General features: G+C 40.4%; 2 protein-coding genes across 17 annotated transcripts in view; one reads left to right on the top strand and one right to left on the bottom strand.

Annotated features, from left to right (window-relative positions):
* The window catches only part of LRRFIP2 (LRR binding FLII interacting protein 2), a 50,365-nt gene extending 44,873 nt beyond the window's left edge, over nt 1-5,492 (top strand). For all 14 annotated transcript variants that reach the window (XM_083468154.1, XM_083468152.1, XM_083468164.1 and 11 more), the window contains 3 exons: nt 1,957-2,036; nt 2,968-3,072; nt 4,616-5,492. In XM_083468154.1, coding sequence (XP_083324280.1) covers nt 1,957-2,036; nt 2,968-3,072; nt 4,616-4,726 — 296 coding nt within the window. In that variant the 3' untranslated portion in view covers nt 4,727-5,492. The remainder of the gene's footprint in view (nt 1-1,956; nt 2,037-2,967; nt 3,073-4,615) is intronic.
* On the bottom strand, nt 5,148-20,451 carry MLH1 (mutL homolog 1). Of its 3 annotated transcripts, none has more exons than XR_014517703.1 (13): nt 20,207-20,451; nt 18,816-18,928; nt 17,130-17,223; nt 15,887-16,040; nt 14,797-15,149; nt 14,061-14,206; nt 12,262-12,370; nt 11,081-11,144; nt 9,465-9,629; nt 8,577-8,669; nt 8,075-8,188; nt 5,797-6,434; nt 5,148-5,737 (listed from the first exon to the last, which is right to left on the bottom strand). XR_014517703.1 is itself a non-coding variant. In XM_083468349.1 (12 exons), exons 2-12 carry the CDS (start codon nt 18,880-18,882, stop codon nt 6,267-6,269), a joined length of 1,527 nt encoding a protein of 508 aa, XP_083324475.1. In that variant the 5' UTR covers nt 18,883-18,928; nt 20,207-20,451; the 3' UTR covers nt 5,148-6,266. The 3 variants fall into 3 exon arrangements, 1 of the variants encoding a protein (XP_083324475.1); XR_014517704.1 differs by having other exon boundaries at nt 5,148-5,424; nt 6,045-6,434; XM_083468349.1 differs by having other exon boundaries at nt 5,148-6,434.
* Between the last annotated feature and the right edge of the window lie 741 nt (nt 20,452-21,192).

The raw sequence follows: 21,192 nt of genomic DNA, 5'->3' as shown, positions 1-21,192 counted from the left end.
CGTAGAACCCCCTACCACCCACCTAGAACCCAGAAACACCCACTAGTGGGCGGTAGGGACCAGGTTGACAACCCCTGGTCTAGAGGTTTGCAGAGCTTGTAGTTCCATGGCTAAAGCAGGGAACCCTGAGTCTCTGCATTGCTCAAGAGTGGGACCAAGAATCTCTGCTCATTTCCCATGAAATTTTTGGATTATTGTTCAACAAAATTTGTACATCACAAAGTGATGTAGTAGACGGAAGCAAAAGGAGAAATATAAACACATTCTGTAGAATAAGATTATTATTCAGTAATGAATACTGAAGTTGAGGCCTGCAAGTTGAATTTCATCTTCCAATAGTTTTAAGTCCATCCTACATCACACATTACATTTTATCTACATGTTTGTAATGTGAAGATTGCAGTTGGTCAAATATGCACACCCTGAACCCACAGAAGGCAGTGAATTTCCTACAATGTGTACACATGGTGTGTGTGTGTGTGTGTGTGTGTGTGTGTGTGTGTGTGTGTGTGTGTGTGATCTTTACATGTCTGCTGCGTATATTGTCATCCGTACCCACCTATTCATATATAGTAGGTACAGCTAAGTCAGTGAAACATGAGACTCTTAATCTTAGGGGCGTGGGTTCAAGCTCCACAGGGGGCAAATGATTTCTGTATTGCAGGTAGTTGGACTAGGTGAGCCTCGTAGTCCCTTCCAATTCTATGAATTGTTGAATGAAGTAATCTTTGGACCCTAGTGAAATTATACAGTGCTAGGTACTTTTAGTAGATTTGGAGTGTAATCTAGCCATTTGAATTTGAAAATGTTTATTTGTATTCAAAATCATTTTGCCTTATGTTAGGAAACATCCCTTTTCATTTTACAGTGGTACCTCGGGTTGCATACGCTTCAGGTTACAGACTCCGCTAACGCAGAAATAGTACCTTGGGTTAAGAACTTTGCTTCAAGATGAGAACAGAAATCGCGCGGCAGCGGTGCAGCAGCAGTGGGAGGCCCCATTAGCTAAAGTGGTGCTTCAGGTTAAGAACAGTTTCAGATTAAGAACAGACCTCCAGAACGAATTAAGTACTTAACCCGAGGTACCACTGTACTTTAGTGCACACTCCCCACAATGCACTTGGACCTGATATAGTTACCTTAAATGAGATAGGGTTTCAAGAGTGAAGATCCACAGTGGTAGAAAGAAATAGGTTCAGGAGGTTTAACAGACTACAGTTGAGGGAATATTTCATTTAAGAGCTAGTACCAACAAGGGCTCCTTGGGTGGCTTTTAACTACATTTTACTCAGAGCAGACCTATTGAAATTGATGAACACAACTAAGGTGGGTCTACTCTCAGTAAAATTTATTTTACTACCATCCCCATTCATTCTCTCTGAAAGTAGCATCCTTTAGCAGGACTTACAACACATGCTGGATGAGGTATGATTTAGGAAAGAAACTCTCCAGATTAATTTCTGCAAAAGGGTAGCCTGTTACAACTTTTCTCAGATCAGGTCTTAAAGAAGTTGACCCTCAAACTTCCGAAGGACTGCTTATACCCCAACCACAAGCCCTTCAGCAAGCAAAGACAAACCCAGCATCATAGCAGACATCTAATATTTTAAATATTCTTGATCATTATGTAACCAGTTGACTATATTTTCTAATCACCAACCCATCACTACACTCAGAATGAAGAGCCCATTATCCAGGAATGCTGTGTTTTATTTCAATAAAATGATCGGCTAAAACTCTTTAGATTTTGAGGGATAAAAAGCCATAGGAAATTCACTCCTCAAATAAGTCTATTTTATGTACTGTGTGCTATCCTTTCATCAAATAACAAATTGTACAGGTACGTCCAACATTTCCTATCCTATTTTAGCCAAAGCAGAAAAATAGAATCTTCGCTGACATCTGATTTAAATGTTCAGTTGACAGCCATTAAATGCTTAATTTTCTTGTGTCTAGGAGATGCCAACAGACAAATAAGTGAATTCAAGTTTAAGCTTTCAAAAGCTGAACAAGACATAACTACTCTGGAACAAAATGTAGGTACCTTTTTGTTATACGTATTTCCTAAACTTTTATTGATATCACCTACATGTGTTATGCTCTTGTATAATAGAGTGCAGAAACTATGTCCTCCACGTCATAATTCAGTAGAGCCAATGTGGCAAATTATCCTGAGGGCTTCATGCTCCTATAGAGAATCTGTCCCTGAACGTGTCATCCTTTCAGAGGACCAGAGTTATCTGGTATATAAATTAGTTGGTGGGTGTGAACTTTGCAAGAAAATAGCCACTTGTATTCTAAGCTAACAAAATGAAAACACAGCTATATAGTGCATGTGAAAATTTGTGGGGAACAGGTACACATTTTAAAAATAAGGCTTTTACACCCTTGTAAAAGTGATGTTTTTAATGTTTGGTGCTTTTATATTTGTGGGAAGCTGCTCAGAGTGGTTGGGACAAGCCTCATGGATTGGTGGAGTACAAATAATAAAATTATGATTATAAAAGTGCTTGGTAGAGCCTAGTCTCACCGTTCACATAAATTCATTGGTACCCTGTAAGATTCTTGAAGATTCCATTCAGCAAATACTGGCCACATTCAGACAATCATTACCTCACTTCATAAGTTTTATGATCAATACCTTGTGAACAAGCCAAGATATTAAGCTGTTGGCTTAATATTCTGGCATGTTTGACACAACAGGGAGCCACAGTTTAACTGAAGACTTTCCTGTCTTGTTCACTCGCATGAAGACGTCAAGCAGGCTTGTTCAAAAGTCGGCTGATGAAGCTGAGACATGATAGTTTGAATACAGCAATGAGAGTTGGCTGCCTCAAGGAAGGCAGTAAAGGTGACATGTTTTGTGCCCTTTTAGTGCTACATAAAGGAAGGTCACAGATAAAGGGGGCATTCCTTGTATATGGGAACATGAGTGAATCATTGCTTTAAACCTGTTTGGTCTTTTAGGTTGTAAGACTAGAAGGGCAAGTAGTAAGATATAAAACTGCTGCTGAGAATGCAGAAAAAGTAGAAGATGAACTCAAAGCAGAAAAGAGAAAACTTCAGCGAGAGGTAATTGTCTCTTTCACACAGTGTGAAAAAGTTCTAAGAATTTAAATATAGGAGGCAATAACATTTAAAGATGGGGTGAGGTTATTTTTATATAAAAGTCTTTAAAATATTATTCTTGTTGGCTGTCTATGGAAACAGGAATGGTGAGCACAGACATTGTCATGTGGGATTTTTTGGACTGTTATATTAATAAAAAAGTTAGCTGTTACTGAGGAACTATATAGAGAGATCAATCTTCTGCTGTTGCAGTATGCTTCCCTATGTTTAAAATCAGAATGTGGTTACTGCATACTCATGTACGATGGCTTGTTATTAAACAATAGCTAAGGGGTTCTCTGGTGGAAAAAATACTAAAGACTGAAAATCACAACAGATTACCGTATTTTTTGCCCTATAGGACGCACCTAGTTTGCAGGGGGGGGAATAAAGGGAAAAAATATGATTTTCCCCCCGCAGCTCTGGGAGCAGCGGACAGGCTGCACGCAGCCTGTGCACTACTCCAAGACCTTCTCCCTGCTTTTGCGGGAGGTGGAGGAATTCCCCCACCTCCCGCAAAAGCCCACAGGAGGGAGAAGGGACTGACTCAGCCTTGGGGAAAAGCCCCCAAGAGCCGCTTGCTCTTTAAAGGGTGCGCGGCTCCTGCAGGCTTTTCTAGGAGGTGGGGGAATCCCCCCCTTGTAGAAAAGCCAGCAGAAGCCGCGGAGCCCCTTTAAAGAGCGCGCGGCTTTTGCGGGAGGTGGGGGAATTCCCCCATCTCCCGCAAAAGCCCAAAGGAGGGTTGGAGAGTAGCGGGAAGGCGTCGTGCACCTTCCCGCTGCCCCCCATCCTCTGGGGCTGGCGATGGGGGAAGCGCTGCCTCAAAGAGCAGACTCTCCTGGCTTCAGCGGAAGCAACGCAAAGCCTCTGGAGCGCAGGCTTCAGAGGCTTTGCGTTGCTATCACTGAAGCCAAGGAGTCTGCATTCGCCCCATAAGACGCACACACATTCATTTTCCATTTCATTTCCAAAAATGAAGGGGAAATGTGTGTGCGTCTTATAGGGCGAAAAATACGGTACTTCTTTAAACCTGTGTGTGCTCTAATGAATTGAGAAAATGTGTCCCAATGTTAATAGAAAAAGTGGCTGTGCTCCCCTTCCCTTCTTAGAGCTTTCCTCTCTACTGGGGTTTAATCAATCATAGCTTGGAGAAGTGATGAGGCAAATGGAAGGTTCTGCACTTACCTCTATGCCCCTCTTTGCAGTTAAGATATCCTTTCAGATTCTACATAATTGCCTTAGATCCAGTTTATCCACCTACCTTTTTTTGGATTCAAATTACCTACCGTAATTTAGTCAAACTGGCGAGTGGAAATTCTGTTTGTAGAAGGGGTTGGTTTTCGAGTAACTACATGGCCTCCGGACCTTCATTGTGTAAACATGTTTTTAAACTGCAACAAAGCTCCACTAAAGTTTTAGTTTTTCGAAACTGCATTGGCTTGATTTAAAATTCTTTAGTCCTCTCAAAACTGTTGCACTTACAAGGTACTGGCTTTTTCCTTTTCAGTTAAGAACAGCATTGGACAGGATAGAAGAGATGGAGATGACCAACAGCCACTTAGTAAAACGGTTGGAGAAAATGAAGGCAAACAGAACTGCACTCCTATCTCAACAGTAGAAAGAAAGTTTAAAAAACTGCACTGCTCCTTGAAAACTTGTCCCTAGCTTGTTTTAATACAGACTTTCTTTGGCACAAACTTTGAACATTGAGTTGTTCAATGAGTTTTAGTTTCATAATTAAGTGGCAAATATTTTGTAACAAGTGGGTGAAAAAAAAAACTTTGAATTTTTATGCGAATGAGTTTTGCAGCTTAATTCTAGAGTCTTCTCGAGCCCAATGCTGTTATTTCACAATTGTGAAATCAAATGTATTCATTGAAACTCTCTTCCACTGCTTTAATAATGCTTGGTGCTTGGAGACAACTGCATGAATTCAAGTGAGTGCTGCATTACAAATTAACCAATTATGTGCTGAAGACATCACATGGCACAAGTGCCTTCTATATGGTGCAATGTAGACGTCAATGATTAAGATAACCTTTGGAATCATAACATTTATTTTAAGATACCTTTGGGGGTTCTATGTTTGCTAAACTTTATACATTTTGATGGAAAACACTTTTGTAAAATATTTAAATTTATATAAAATAGAAATGACTGTATAAAATTTGCTTTATTGCATGGGTGATGCACAACCTGAGTTTAGACTTCCTAAAGTACTATTCATAACTACTCTTTATGGTAAGAGTGGTGACTTACGTTTTGCTGTACATTGTAAACCTGGTGTTGGCAGCTGCTCAAGCGTGGAGTGGAACACTGGGCGGGTAGGAAAAATGTGGTGAAGGATATAAACAATAAATGGACAATTTGCTTAACAAAATGAACATTGAATGTGTCTGGGTATGTTTTTACTTTAGTTAGCAACTTTTCATTGTGTTAAGCATTTGCAATGTTAACTTAAAAACAAATGTGTGACACAAACAGCTTTGCTACATTATGAAATTGTAACACAGGTTAGCTACCTTACTTTGCAACTGACCGTGGATGTGGCTAACCTTTTTATAAGAGGCTAAGTGTGTTCAATCAACAGTTACAGATTTGCCAAATGTCATGGGCTTGTTACATTGTTCTTGGGCTCACAGATTAATTGACCAGTTTGTTTGCCCAGGATCCTGGAGTCACAGAAACATTCGTCTGCTGTTATCTAGCCCCTATATAGGTAGGTGCTCTGAACATTTCCTGCCCCCTCACCTTGTTTCTTGCATTAGAAGCAAAGATGGTAGTTCCTCGATTTTAATATGGTAACCTCTTCTAGTCCTGGATGACTAGCATTTAAGGATACTGGTGTCAGATTTTTATATTTATCCAATCCATCCCCAAATGGACCTACCTAATTCATTATTAGTTCATAAGATAAAGTGAAGAGGGCTCCGTACCTTTGTCTACAGAACTCTGAACTGGCTACCTTGTCCACTTTTCAGCCACAGGTGGAAGCTTTGGTATTTGCTAGTCATGCTGTACAAAAGTTGCGTAGTCTGGCATCTTGTAAAGCTGAACACTTCCTGGTCTGCAGTTCAGTCAATTCTACAATTCTCAGCAATAACAGCACCACTGCAGGAAAAGCTGTGTAATAGGTACTGATCTATATATGTCTCTGTTCAGCATCTTTCAAACACTTTATACAAGTCTGGTAAATTAGCAAGCTGCAAAACGCTGCCATCTTCTGTGAAGTTTTTAGGAGGCAAAAGGTATGTCCGAAGAACTTTATAAAGCACATGTTCCACTGTCCATTTCCATGATCTCTTACCAGCTCCAGAGTCTTCAGCCTGCAAAGAAGTTTAAATAAAGCAGTTTGACTAAGGTTTTAGCAAATACTAATGTTGTGTTTGATAACACTGTGGCTAATGTATCACCTGCTTTTAGAGTTCTATGTATTTACAGTGGTGCCCCGCAAGACGAATGCCTCGCAAGACGGAAAACTCGCTAGACGAAAGAGTTTTCTGTTTTGGAGGTGCTTCGCAAAACGAATTTCCTATGGGCTTGCTTCGCAAGACGACAATGCCTTGCGAGTTCCTGCGGGGTTTTTCCCCTCCCCCCCTTTTTCTAAGCCGCTAAGCCGCTTATCAGCTGATCCGATCAGCAGATAAGCCGCTAAAAGCTGCTAATAGCGCTAATCCGTCAATGGGCTTGCTTCGCAAGACGAAAAAACCGCTAGACGAAGAGAATCACAGAACGGATTCTTTTCGTCTTGCGAGGCACCACTGTATTTGTTTCCCTATCTACTGCTCATTCAGCTTGTGAAATTTATACCAAAAGAAGAAATGGTCAGAGTCATGCACTATTAACATGAGGCTTAATTGTTCTGAAAGGATTATTCATTCTTATGTGCCACCGTTCTGGCAACAGGTGTTCTGTAAGCCACTTCTGAGCATCACTCTTCCTGATGACACCTATACTTTTCTGTTTGGAACCCTCGCTTGATCATTCTGCTAACGGCAATGACTGTCTCAGTGAAGGAACTCCATCTCCTTGGGTAGCACTTGGCTTATAACAAAGGACGAATATAGACTGAAATCTGTGGCATTCACAGTACTTGCTGTCCTTGGGCTTGCCAATCGGAAGGTCGGCAGTTTAATTCTGTGTAACGGGTTGAGCTCCCATTGCTCTCTCCCACCTCCTAACCTAGCAGTTTGAAAGCATAGCGGCCCGAGTAGATAAATAGGTACCACTGTAGTGGGGAGGTAAATGGTGTTTCCGTGCGCTCTGGCACTTGTCACGGTGTCCCGTTGCGCCAGAAGCAGTTTAGTCAATGCTGGCCACGACCCTAAAAGCTGCCTGCGGATAAGCGCCAGCTCCCTCTGCCTGAAGCAAGATATATGCCACACCCCCATGGTCAAGTGTGACTGGACTTAACTGTCCAGGGATCCTTTACCTTTAGCTGTCCTTTCTCCACCTCAGAATGCGAGAGCATGACCTGCCACTGTTGTCCCAGGGATTGAGACTCATTTCCCCTCATTTACTCTTGTGATCTTGATAAGGGCAAAGCTCTGCCATGTAAGGATCTTTGCCTATTAGAGATGCTACTTTTATTAACCTGATCCAACCTAAATGATAACGGGGTTTGGTAGCAGCATTTATATCCCTCCATACAAGGTGCCCTCAGAGCTCATAGTGCTCTCCCCAGCATTGGCAGTGAGAGATCCAGCATATTTAAAACATTCACTAATTTATCTATCACCCACATTTTCTAAAATTCCCCCATTGACGGGGAACGGTAGCTGCCACTAAGGCTGTACTTGTCCCACTCAGTTGGCCTAAAGTACTTTGGTTTCATGAGGGAGGTAGTCCTCTTCAACTCTTTTGCCTGTAGTACTGCCTTCAACTTGCTCTTTCCATTCCCAGCCCTAAATGCAAGATTGCGAAATGTAGTTTTGATACAGGGAAAAATAACAAATGAAGACTGTACCTGTTGAGTAGTAAGATCAGAGTCTTCCATTATATACTGTTTTCGAATGGAGTAGAACATGGCACATTCTTTACTCAAGGTATCAAAACATTCCTTTTCTTCATCCCAGTTTACCTGGAAAAGAAAATGTAACTTCAATAAATACAGCATGCCTACAGCAGTTACATATCCAATTGCAGCTATTTCTACATATGAAAATCTAATGTGAAGTTGGAGGCAAAGATCAGTCACACAGGAGGAAGTTTTCAGCAGCACTCTTGTAGGCAACTAGTATTGGCTCAATTGATCAGGACAGAAAATCTCCTTAATTCAGAACTGTTACTCAATTTTTTTGCAGCTAGTATAAGCACTTGAGTTTCACTTTAGACTGAACAAAAAATGAGTTTGTGAGAAAAAGGAATGTGACTAAGCAAGTACCTAAGACTGACCCAACTGCATTAGTCAAAATGAAATAATTCTATGTAAATATGGCTTCACTAATTCATGTTGAATATTGACATACCTCTGTGGCCAAACGAAGGACAAACATAGGCAGCCCTTCCAGTGGAGGGACGTAATTATCTATCAGGAGTGGTAGTCCTGTAAGATTTCCCATCTGTAAATAGAATGTTTCTCCATTATTTTGATGCTTATTATCCTATGTATACATCAATATTTGGTTCCTAAGCCAAGGACTACAAACATGGCAAAATCTACCTACTGTCTGCTTGTGACATTTTTTGTATTTCTGTTCTTTGGAACTAGCGTAGTATCCTTTTATTTATCTGTATCCTTTACCAAGGTGAAGCAAAATTCATACATAAAACAAAAAAGATTTCGGCTCAGCTGGTGTGCCATACTACTTTCTGTTTGGTAATAATAAATTTATTGCTTTCCTGTAGCTTTTGTATCCCCACTCCTCCCCAGTGGCCCAAAACTGCTACTTATATAGTTTCTCTATTTACCGACAGCATTCAGGTGATTATTACTCAGATGAATAATCAGAGATACGATCAAGTCTTATTTTCTCATGTGCAGCCAATTTGCTACAAGTGAAGACATCTGGAAGAATTTACAGAACAATAGCTCTGTATTACCTCAGAACTGGGAAACAGTAGTTAAGGGCTTCCAATAAAACTAAGCCAATTATCTGACTCTAAGCCACTGTTACCCTAGCATTAAGACATAGTTTCCTGGTTCAGACATAATAGGAAGCTATATTTAACGGAATACTTTTTGGTTTGCATGAAATGAGGAGTGAAGCTGTTGCTTGTAGGTGCATTAGAGTGCTTGTTCATATCTTCTTAAGTTCATCTGATAATTCAATCTTGCTCTGTATTCAATGGATACTGTAAAATGCACAGTACAGCAGGTAACGACTAAACCACCCCAGGATCAAAAAGGCAGTTACTTCATCAATTTCAAGAGAGAAATAGTCTTTCAGCATGGCACTCTTCTTCGTTAGAAAGTCAACAATGTATTCAGCGAGGCCTTCCTTTGGACCATCATCTTCTGTCCAACCACTTTCATCATTCTCCAAGGCTAGCATAGCTAGATCATAGAGTGGAGCTGGTTCCTACATTTACCAAAAAAATAGCACAAATCATTATCTGTCATTCATGCACCCAACTGACTTTTCCACAAATACATACAGCTTGCGGGATGGAGAAGTATCTGCTTCTTTAAAAGGGCTGTAACCCTATCAAGAGGATGCCACCTCCCATCCATCCAGTCTAGGGAACCACCAACTAACAGTGTTTTATTTTATTTGGATTGAGCTTCAGTTTGTTGGTTCTCATCTAGTCCATTACTGAGGCAAGACAACAGTCCAGCACATCCACTGCCTGCAGATGTAAAGGAGACATAGAGTCGTGTGTCATCAGCATATCGCTGACAACATATTCAGCCCACTGACCCCACTCAGCGGTTTCATTGTTAAATAGCAAAGGGGATAAAATCAAACCATGGGGAACCCTGCAGTGAAGGTTCCACGAGACTCCTCAAGCATCACCCTCTGGACACGTCTACCCAAGAAGGACTGGAACCACAGCAAAGCAGAGCCAACCCCTAATTCAGACAAAGCACTTGGATCTGGTCTGTGACCTTGCCCAAGAACCTTACCCAGCAGATTGGTAACTGGCCAGTAATTACTTAGGTTTTCCAAATACAAGGAGTGGTTTAACCACTGCCTCCTTCAATCAGGCAGGAACCATCCCCTCTTGTATGGAAGCACTGATCAGCTCCCTGGCCCAACCAGCTGTCCCCTCCCTGCTAGCTTTTATCAGCTAAGAGCAGGCAAGAGTCCAAAGCGTTAAGTGACCAATCCAGGCACCTTGTCCATGTCCTCAAGCCTTACTAACTGAAACTCATCCAATGCAACAGGACTAGACAGTGTTCTGGACACCTTTTGAGTTTCATCTGCTGTAACAGTAAAGTCAAGGTCCTGGCGGATGCAAGTGATTTTATCCTCAAAATGCTTTGTAAACAAAGTCACAGCAAGCTATTTTAGGTTCTGTCACCTCTTTCGGACCAGACTGTAAAAGACCCCACATTACCTGGAAAAGCTCTGCTGGACAGCATATTGAGGATGCAATGGAAGCAGCAAAGTATTGCTGCCTTCACTGCCACTAAGTAGACTCAATGATGAGCCCTCACCAGTGTTCAGTTGAATTCCATTGGACTTTTCTTTCACTTACATTCAAACCATCTCCCAGCTTGCTTCCTCACAAGGAACCAAGTGGGCTGTACCAAGTGGGAGAGGGCACTCAGGGGCAATCGTGTCAACAGCCCAAGCCATTCAATTTTGTTTTTTCCATTGGCTAATCAAAATAATTTTGTTGCCCCATGATAATCTTTGAAATCAATGGCAGCTAAAATGTTTTGGTATAAAATAAGGACTATATTAGGGCTCTGGATGCAGAAGTGGCTGCACCACAAACCTCCCTGCACCACCACCAGATATTGGGTAGGAATGCTCTATATCTTAGTAAGTTATATATAAGATAGATAACTTAAGTGTATACTTACTGACAATCTTAAAACGCCGAAGTTTCCAAAGTCATAGATAAGGATCTGATAGAACATTTCTTGACTTTGAGAAAGGAAAAACAAAGAGTTTGCTATTTGCTCATGGTCCACTCTGTAATACTGTCAAGGAATAGGAAGCCTTAATATGGAATTCCAATGGCAACTAAAATCTATGGGTTTTAGCTATGAGTGGGAAGTATGTATTTTTCTAGAGCACAGCAGTTATGATAAAATATCCAGCATTGTTTAATAAAACAGATAAGCTTCCCAGTAGTGGAAGAGATGCAGGGGGAAGGGCTGTAGCTCAGTGGCAGAGCAGCTGCTTCTCATACAGAAGATCTCAGGTTAAATCCCTGGCATCTCCAGGCAGGAGCTGGGAAAGACTGAAAGTCTGGTGAGCTGCCACTCAATGCAGGCAATACTGAACTAGATGTAGCAATGACTCTGTAGACAGCAGCTTCCTATGTAATCTAATATTAATTAAAGGGCAAGAACACATCACTGACTATAATCCTTGTGAAACTTAAGAACATTACAAGTGTTAATGAAGGGGAGCTGGTATAAGAAGCAATATACCTATAAGTAATCATAAAAGGCAAACACAATTAGGTTACAAATAAGGTTAGAAAGTTTATCACTTTAAAAACTGCCATTCCCATTCCCATTTATAAAACTCAGAGCAGTTCAAAATATACATTATCAAGTCATCTTACTGTCTCTTAGGTCAGCAGATGCAATGACCCCAAACTACAGGGTGAGGCCAACTTAACCCAGCTGCACCCACAGCTCCCTTTGACATAACCACTCTTTGGTCTTCTAGGAACAGATTCCACTCATATTACCCTCTCTGTTTTCTACCTCCTATATATATAGTTTATCTCTCTCCAGCCTTTCTGGGAGGTTCATCAACGCTTTTTCCTCTGATGACTAGAATCCAGACAATATCTTCAGGGTCCTAATGACCTATGATTTCACTCACTGTTCCTCCGCAGCTGCGCAGCTCCGCAGTCCATGTGTTCCTGTTATTTGGGGCAGTGACCCAAAAGTACTAAAAAGTTAAAAACTACAGCATAGCCCACACCACTCCATTTGGAAATGTACTCACTGATGATTATTTTCTTCCTATCTCAAGAGTACTATTTGTCTTGACTAAAACAATATATTTAACTTTGTTCTGGTACCTGAGTTTTGTGGTACTGAGCAGATACAGTTTTGTCTGATACTGCACCAATGCCCACTGAGGGTTAACACATCCAACAAAGGAATGATCACGTATCATCTCTTGAAGATCTGAAATAATCCAAATCACTTGTGTTTAGTACAATACAGAAGAATATCCTTCCCTTCAAGAACTCAACTATTCAATTTACTAAAATACTTAAAGCATCATGGACTTCAAATATCAACTCTTATTCAATTTCATATAACCCAATTGGAGCCTAATACTTTTTACTCAGAAAAAAAAATGCATTTTGGAAAGAGGTTCAATCGCTGCCCGTGCTGTTCTTACAAGTTGCATGTACTTTCCTTCTGTGAAATTCCTTGGAATATGCTTCCTCCAACAAACCTATATGCTCCTGTGTGCACTAATTTTCAAGTGCTAGAAATTAGTAGTTTCCTCCAATAAATATTTTGGCGATTTACAAAGCAGTTATATCAGACCTCTTTTGGAATTCAAGCCAATATAGTCCAAAGTACTCCAGATAGTTAACATAGTTACTGTGAGTATTGAACTTGCTACTCTGCCAAGAATCTTAAGAAGCCCATTCCACAAACCAGGAATTGGCTTTCAAGCAGTTTGTAAGATTGTTTAAATCCAAAAACTTCATTTTAACCAATGTATTTATCCATTTATGCTTTCTTTAAAACTCAGTAGCCTCCAACCAGCTGAGCTGGCAAATGAGAACACTGGGTGCCAGTCCATTTTTTTCCAGACCTAGCTGCCAGACTATCGGTAGCCTAGTGGTGTTAACTACCTGTATCCAGGTACTATAATGAAGGAAAGAGTACTGGAACCATAGTACTTCCACTTCATAATACAACTATTAATTACCGTATTTTTTGCACCATAACACTCACTTTTTTCCTCCTAGAAAGTAAGGGGAAATGTCTGTGCGTGTTATGGAGCGAATGCCTGTGGGTGGCGGGGGGGATCTGCTGCAGTCGTGAGCAGAGGATCCATGGTTCCCCTTCCTTCCCTCCTCCGTGGGTACAAAGCATGGATCCACATGGATCCTCAGGATTTTTGCATTGGGCTACTCCAAACTCACTGTCAGATCACATGTCTGTGGCCACAGCATGAACTACAAAAATCATATATCCACTATTTCGTTTAGAATATTTTTTTCTTGTTTTCCTCCTCTAAAAACTACGTGCGTGTTATGGTCTGGTGCGTGTTATAGAGCGAAAAGTACGGTAATTTAATGCCTGTTAAACTTCAGCTGCTTCTATTACAGAAGAATTTTGCTCTGAACAATACAACCAGCAGCTGAAAGGAAGCCACCCACATAAAGAATTTGCAAGCTATTTTGTTTCCTTCAAAATAAATATTTACGGGACCTGAGAGCAGAATTCTGCTCCATTCTTCTGAACTGCTTACATAATGGGTCATGAGCAGCTGCCAACAGTGTTCTCAATCAATGCCTACTTCATGAGTGACTATTTCCAAAACAGTATCAACAAATTGCAGCAGCCTAGTCTCCATGACCAACTCTGACCCTTTCTGTGCTGTTCAGAATTTTTTCCCCTTATCCCTACATCTCTAGCTAAAGTATATAAAACTTTGATTTTCCAAGCTGATTTTTTAGCAGAGTATTAGCCTTGAGTGCAATTTAATACTTCATAATATAGTAAAAATAAAAAATAAAGAGCATTCCTGTTATGGGAGATAGTTTTTATAAATCCTGTAATGCAAGTTATGCTATCTTAGTGGGTCTAAATTTGCACATGAAACACAACGGTAATAGCAGAACATGCATACTTGCATGTGCCCGATTGCTGATTTCCTCTTGAAGGGTTGCTATGCTAGTTAGGTTCACAATTCTCCTTCTTGGAACGCAGGCAGCAGTCATTTCCTGTTTTTGCTGTTCTTCCATTTCCACATCACATTTTGTTCGCTGCCTCTTTCTGGAATATGAAAAGGAAATGCATTTTGTTCTATTTGACGTGTATACAAGTCAAAGCAGAGTGCTGTGATTAACTCTGGAGTAATTAAACAGGTATTTGGTTAAGTAGATTCAAAAATACATTTCACACTCAATAGCTACATTTACCAGAAAATCTGCCCAAGTCTTATGTAGCCAAACTATACCAGCAAAATTTGGCCACAGGCAGAAATAGATGCGAGTCTATTTCTAGATCCAGTCTTAATCTGCCAAGGTGACCTATTATGCTGGTCCTTTTTATTAACTAGATGTATTTATTGTTTCACTCTGCTATTGGTTTTAACATTTCCAAGTGTTTTACGGAGGATAGTTTGTGTGGTTTTTTTTTAGTGCTATTATTTCCAAAAAAGAGGTGATAAATGTGTTAAAGAAAAATAAAAAGACAACACTTCTTAATTCAGCCTGGGGCAACCCTTCCCCCCCCACCCCCAAGACAATGTCAAAGACAGAAAAGTGCTCGGATTCAGGAGCATCACCTAGCAAAGAGGAGGGAGAAGAAGGTGCCAAATTCTCATCAACTTAGAAATGCTATTCCACAGAGATTGCTCATACCTAGCAGGTAGAGCTTCAAGAGGTGCTGGTTGGCTTTCTGTTGACCCTTCTGCAATCTCCACAGCTTCTACTCTTAGATCTCTTGAATCCAAGTCACTGCAGTCTTCCATCTCAGCATCTTGTAGTCCAGTTCCCTTGCAACTTTGCTTGTTGTTGTTATCCTGGGATGTCACTGCAGAAAGTTCAGACGGCCTAGGTTTATTCGCTGGCTGAAGAAAAGCATCCAGTTTCTGTTCCCTGGAATCAGTGCGGACCATCTGACGGGCACAGACCTTGTCTCCCCCTTGATTAGTTGAAGAATTTGCTGATTTAACAACATCGGTGGAAGAGGCAGTAACACCTGGCAGCAATGTCTTAAAGGAAGAGATGAAAGAGAAGCAATTCAGTACCACTGGAACTGTACAGGTCTCCTTCTAAGCTAGTTGGAGAGCCAGATAAGCACAATTCATGGGCATCACGTAGCTGCAACTATAACATAATCTACCTGTGTGGAGTAGCCATTACAGATTATGCCAAACATAACAGCCTGCTCTTTACAAGTGATCAGGCTCTAACAAAAGCATTGCAGGGGATTGGCCTAGATGACTTTTGGGGTCCCTTCCAAATCTACAACTGTATGATTCTATGAGTACTGCTTTCTAGTTGAAGACCAAATGCATACAGAAATCTTTATGCCATTTGCACATATAAAGTGAATCACAACTGGCTACTTAACATTGATTTTGTCCATTATCCCCTTTCTGTCAGATAGAATCATGTTAATGCCCTTTATCAGTGGTTTTCAAATGTCCCATCACCAGTATATTCCATATTTGCCTGGCATAAACCTCTGTCGGTTCAGTTGAGGCCACTTTATCTGTTTGTGTGCAGCACTGGTCTGTCTTTGGGCCCTTTTTTGTGTAAACCACTAATCTATATTAAAGAACACACCTAAAAATGACATTTTGTATTGTTAAGTCCAGCTTATCCAAAACATTTCATTGGACAAAACAAATCCAAATCCTGAATGCAGAGCACTCACTCTCGCAACCACCAACAAAGCAGAATGGTTAGCCTTTTCCTTTTCGGTGACATGCTCAGATTCACTCACCTGTGTAAAATATACCCTTGATGAGTTAGAGCCCAACAATTTGCTCTCTATGTGTTGCTGTACACTCTCCAAGATGCTGTCTTCATGAAGGAAATGAACTTCATGCTTTGTGGGATGCACATTCACATCTACGTTCTGAGGGTTTATTTCAAGGCTGCAAGACATTTTGAGAATACCATGCAAAGTTAATCAAAAGAACGGCAATTCAGCAGATTTGTTAAGAGTAGGTGCTTGTGGCGATCACACAGGGTCCCCAGACGTTTCACCATCTGTTGATCCCTGGGCCACCACTTTATTCTCGCTGCCACCACCCAGGCCCTACCTGGTACAATACTGAATCCAGTCAGGGTTAAATTGGAACATAAACTTTTATTTATTGCAGTTTAACAAGTGTGTGGTTTCATAAACGGTATCGGTCAATTACAATCATGGGGTGCCTATCCAGACCTATAACTTCCGCTAACTGCTCTCACTCACTAAACCACCTCTCAGATATTTACTTGTTTTCCGAGCCCCTAATTATTCCTGACTCAGCTTATTTCGCTACCCTAACTCAACCTACCCACAAACTCTATCCCAATTCACTCCCACACCAACCAACCAACCAGCCAACTCCCAATGAACTCCTCCTTTTGCCCACCCCAGAGCTGGTTTTATAGTCCCTCTGACTCCACCCCCTGGGTTCTGATTGGGTAACCTGCTTAACTATTTCACCTCCAGCACTCTCACATGTTAACGTCACAGTGCCACAGCCTGTTTAGGGTGCTCTGTGTTTCTCAGAGATTGGATCCTTGTTTGTAGTGCTTCTGAGTTTTTAAAACTGCAGAGAAATAACATTTCAAGTCTCTTATTTATTATTGAGCTGATGATTATTTAGCTTTTGTATTACCTGGAAATTTAAAAAACTAAAATATGGATTAGTACTCATACTGCAATGACATTAGGAATATTTTTGATGTACATGCATGTTAGGGTAATGATAAACTTCATCCATTGTTTTCATTGCTCTTAACTCTAGATTTGTACTTGGTTTTTATTTAATAAAAACAAATGATAGCAAGCACTGCTTAGCAAGGTTAAGTTTGTTTAACTGAGGTTAAACAAAATCTTGTCCATTTTTACTCAAAAGTGAGGCCCACTGTGTTTAGGGGGGCTTACTCCCTGTGTGCATATGATTGCAGCCTAGATGCATTTTTATCTTTTTTGTGGTCACATGACTCTACATAGAAAAAAAACATTTTACCTTATGTATAAAAATGGATGTGTATTTTTAGGTAAATAAGCCGCATATACAGTTTCTATTGCTTTTCGCAAAGCATTTGACTCAACCAGGCGATCTAGGGAGGAAAAACATAAAAATCAGGGGAGACAGGTAAGCAGTCTACATTACTTTCTGTATAATACAACTTTTACACCCATCTCTGATCAGTCTAGATCTTCACTTTTTTATTTATATAACCAACTGGAAATATATGGTAACAATTAAAAAGCAAATGTGACTTTATCATCAGCAGTCCTCAGAATATATCCGCAATTTTGCATGTTCATGACCACCAGATGCAATGCCACACCCTGATCCTAAATAACCTTCCCATACATGTTTACTTTACAAATAAACACATTGCCTTGGAACCGATTATTTCAATGACACTTAAATGCACTTCACTTTCTCTGGATTAACAGCTAATGTCTGTACTGCAAAGGATTATCTAGTGAAAGTGTAAAGAATGGATTAACTGCCCTGCCCTAACCAAGTAGGATACCTACCGGTACGTTGGAAGACAAAGCTGGAGCACTGAGAGGTGCAATATTTTAGGTCTACTTGTTTGTATCAAGTAGAAAGTTAAGAAAGTCAAACAGGGGCTCATATTTCTTTCAAAGACCTTGAGTACAGTAGTCCTATACTCAACTTAATTCATTGTTTCCTCCTTCTGTTTTGGCAAGTCAGTTTGCAGTTATGTGTGAACTCAGACTCAAATATGGTATATTAAATTATATCGGGGTAGGAGAACTGTAAATAAGGCCAATATATTTCACATCTGACAACCAATGCACCTCTTGGGTAGATGAGTCTAAAGAGCCCAGGAAACGTATTTTCATGGCCCTCTAGCAACTATAGTTATGTTTTTGGATTAACTCTGAAGTATATACTTGATTCTGACCAAACTAAGCTTCCTTGGAGCATAGGCTTTTTAATGAACTATCTGAAACCAAAAGAAAGCATTCATTCCCAGATGTGATTTCCCCACCCCAGTTTCCTACCCCAGTATAACATCTTGTCTGAAACAGGCCACTGCTTCTCAGCTATGCCAGTCCCAATTTCTTACAAATACAGTGGACAAACACTGTAAATTCTGACAAAGAAAGTGAGTGGGTTTCCAGATGGCCGTTTGCCCCAGCTGTTGGGCACCAGAGGGGAAACACCACCTCAAGAAACAGTATTGTTTAGTACAGGAGTTTGGCAGCATCAAATGGTTAGTCTCACTGTTTCCATCTGAGCTGAACCTGATGCACTGGGACAGCAGCAGCAGCAGTTCTTGCTGCAAAACGCAGCTTCCATGTGGCTTGGAAACGCCTGGCATGCCAATTCTGCTTGGCTGACCCTTAAAAACTCCTCTGTCTGAAATGACCCTTACTATCAAAGCAGAGCAAATGTAATTAATATGCACAATACATTAAAATAGCAAAATTTAAAACATATAATAAAATCAAGAAATAAAGCCAGGAGACAAAAGCAACCCTTTCTTTCTCTAGACAGCACTTCACTGTCAGCACCGCTAAGCACTGCTCACCACCATTGTTTAATAGAGAGTGTTACCTTGTTAAGACTACAGAAAATTTCATAGAATCATAAGGAACCCAAAGAATCATCTAATCCAACCCCATGTAATGCCCTAGAACACAGAGAAATGTGTACTTTGGTACTTACGGTTTATGAAAAGCAAGAAGATGCATTTCTTTACTGAATAGTTTGCATTGGTTACGTAACCCTTCATTTTAAAAGCTAATGTTGCATCTTCACAGCCCACTTCAATCAATTCTCTGGATAAAATTAAAAAGTAATTAATTCCCCCTTCTGTATTCTTAGAAACTATTTCTCTAGGACACAATCAAATCTTCATAAATTTCATATCCTTGTATTTATTCAGTAATTCTAATCTGACCAAAAATTAAGGAGCAATAGAACATACTTAAAGCTATTTTATGTCTTTCGTAGGGCAATCCTATACATGTTAACTCAAAAGCCAGCCCCACTTTCTTCACTGGAACTTACTCCCAATTATGGGTACAAAGGCCTGCTCTCTTCCAAATTCAAATTTCAGAATGCCACAAATATCTGTATTTAATTAAATTCATCATATAGTTTGTCAAATTACTCTTAATTAGAGACTGTGTCGTTACAATGGCCCAAACACAGGAATGAGTAAGATTTCATTGTACACAAAATAAATTAATACCAATATATATTGCCTCTTTAATGGTGGTCATTTGTCCCACCTCAGTAGTGTTTCATCAGAATTACTTTTCTCCTTTTACTGCAATGTGAAGCCATTTATGGAGAGTGGCCAGATTCACCCCTACCTTTTATAGGGACACATTCTAAGGCGTGGCTCAGATGGTCTAAACTAAGCATAAGGCTTAGCAAGCTCTCTGCTCCCCACCCCCTTACTTTGCAAATACATATAATATCCACTGACTGTTAAATACAAAGCCAGGGAACTGTGATTTATTTTAACCATGGTTAACAAACCAGTTAAACAAATCATGCTGTAGATCAGCCTTTGCCAATCCGGTACCCCCAGATGTTGGACTCTAATTCCCATCAGCACCAGCCAGCACTTGGGAGTGGCAGTCCTACAAACATTTGGAAAGCACTAGGTTGGGGAATGGTGTTATAGATTGTCATCTGAACCAGGCCTATTCTTGTAATTAAACATCTAAACACAATTTTGATAAAGAAGGAATAATAGTTCAAGGGCAGCTTCACTAAAATATTGAACAAGTGATTTTCTCTCCCTTCTAAGACAACTTTATCCAACATAGCCTAGAAATGATTTAACATTAACTTTTACTACAGGTGCCTTCACCCACATTCTTTCAGAAACCAAAGGTCAGATCAAGATGTTTTGTACAGAAAAGGGAGGGTGATTTACAGCTGCGTAAACAGAACTCAGCAATGAACAAGCTATTCTGTATAGTTTTCATTAGAAAAGCAATGCCTTCTGTTCAGTACTGTTTCTGCCAGCATGGCGGAAGTATTGACTGTTCAGCCCTACTACTGTAACTGTCATTTCTAAATTTAGAAAGTCTCACACTGACCTTTATGCCAGTGTTGGCAGGAATCCTAAAGAACAGGCAGCAAACAGTTCTGCTGATTTGCTCTGTGTTGTCTGAGTAATGACGGGAGAAAGGCTCTTTCTACAAATACAACTGAAAATGCATTGAGAGGCCTGTTTCAGCAGTGGTTTAAGAGATATTTAATTATTCAAATCACTATCTGTCCAATTTGGTTCAAAAGCCTTTAAAAGGCTGTCTTTTTTCTGTGAAGTCCTTGACACAGCCCCCTGGCCTCAATACTAAGCTGTTACATTTACTGTTAAGTGGACTACTCTTAAAGATGCTGTGATTACTAAGAAGAAGCATGGGTTTCTCCAAAAACAACTCATGCCAGACGAATCTCTCTCTCTCTCTTTGGATAGAGTTACAAGCTTGATGGCTCAGGGGAAGGCTGTGAACGTAGTGCACCTTTAATTCAATAATGCTTTTGACAAAAGTCCCTCATAATATTCTTGCAGAGAAGTTGATAATATGTGTACTGGGCCAGATAGCGGTCAGGTGAATTTGTAGCTGGTTGACTGGCTGAACCCAAAGAATGCTCACTAAACGGTTCATCATCATTCTGGGGGGAAAATGGGGTGCTGCAGGGTTCTGTCCTAGGCCCGTTGTTGTTCAGTATCTTTATTAATGACTTGGATGAAGAAATTGGGGGGATGCTAAAGGCTCTGGAAACCAAACCTCATGAGGAACGGTTGGGTATGTTTAGCCTGGTAAAGTAGTGACTGAGAGGAGATATGATAGCCAGCTTCAAATATCTAAAGGGCTGTCACATAGAGCAAACTCTTTCTCTCCTGAACCAATAGATTTAAGTAACAAGAAAGCAGATTCCGATTATATATTAGGAAGAACTTTTGAGATAGTAAGAGCTGTTCAACAGACTTCCCATGATATGTAGTGGACTCTCCTTCCTTCGAGGTTTTTAAGCTAAGGTTGAATGGCAATTTGTCATGTATGATCTAGCTGAGATT

This window comes from Podarcis liolepis, assembly GCF_965112155.1.
Source record: "Podarcis liolepis genome assembly, chromosome: 12".
In the NCBI taxonomy this organism is placed as follows: Eukaryota; Metazoa; Chordata; class Lepidosauria; order Squamata; family Lacertidae; genus Podarcis; species Podarcis liolepis.
This window is presented reverse-complemented; position numbering and strand designations above follow the sequence as displayed.

What these genes read in the sequence shown, in the direction of transcription:
- MLH1 (XM_083468349.1), bottom strand. Translation starts at nt 18,882, where the DNA reads ATGAAGGGTTACGTAACCAATGCAAACTATTCAGTAAAGAAATGCATC. An exon ending in CTTGAAGCTCTACCTGCTAG is followed by an intron (nt 14,207 to 14,796) that starts GTATGAGCAATC and finishes TTCATATTCCAG; the next exon opens with AAAGAGGCAGCGAACAAAAT. An exon ending in CAGCAATCGGGCACATGCAA is followed by an intron (nt 12,371 to 14,060) that starts GTATGCATGTTC and finishes GGATTATTTCAG; the next exon opens with ATCTTCAAGAGATGATACGT.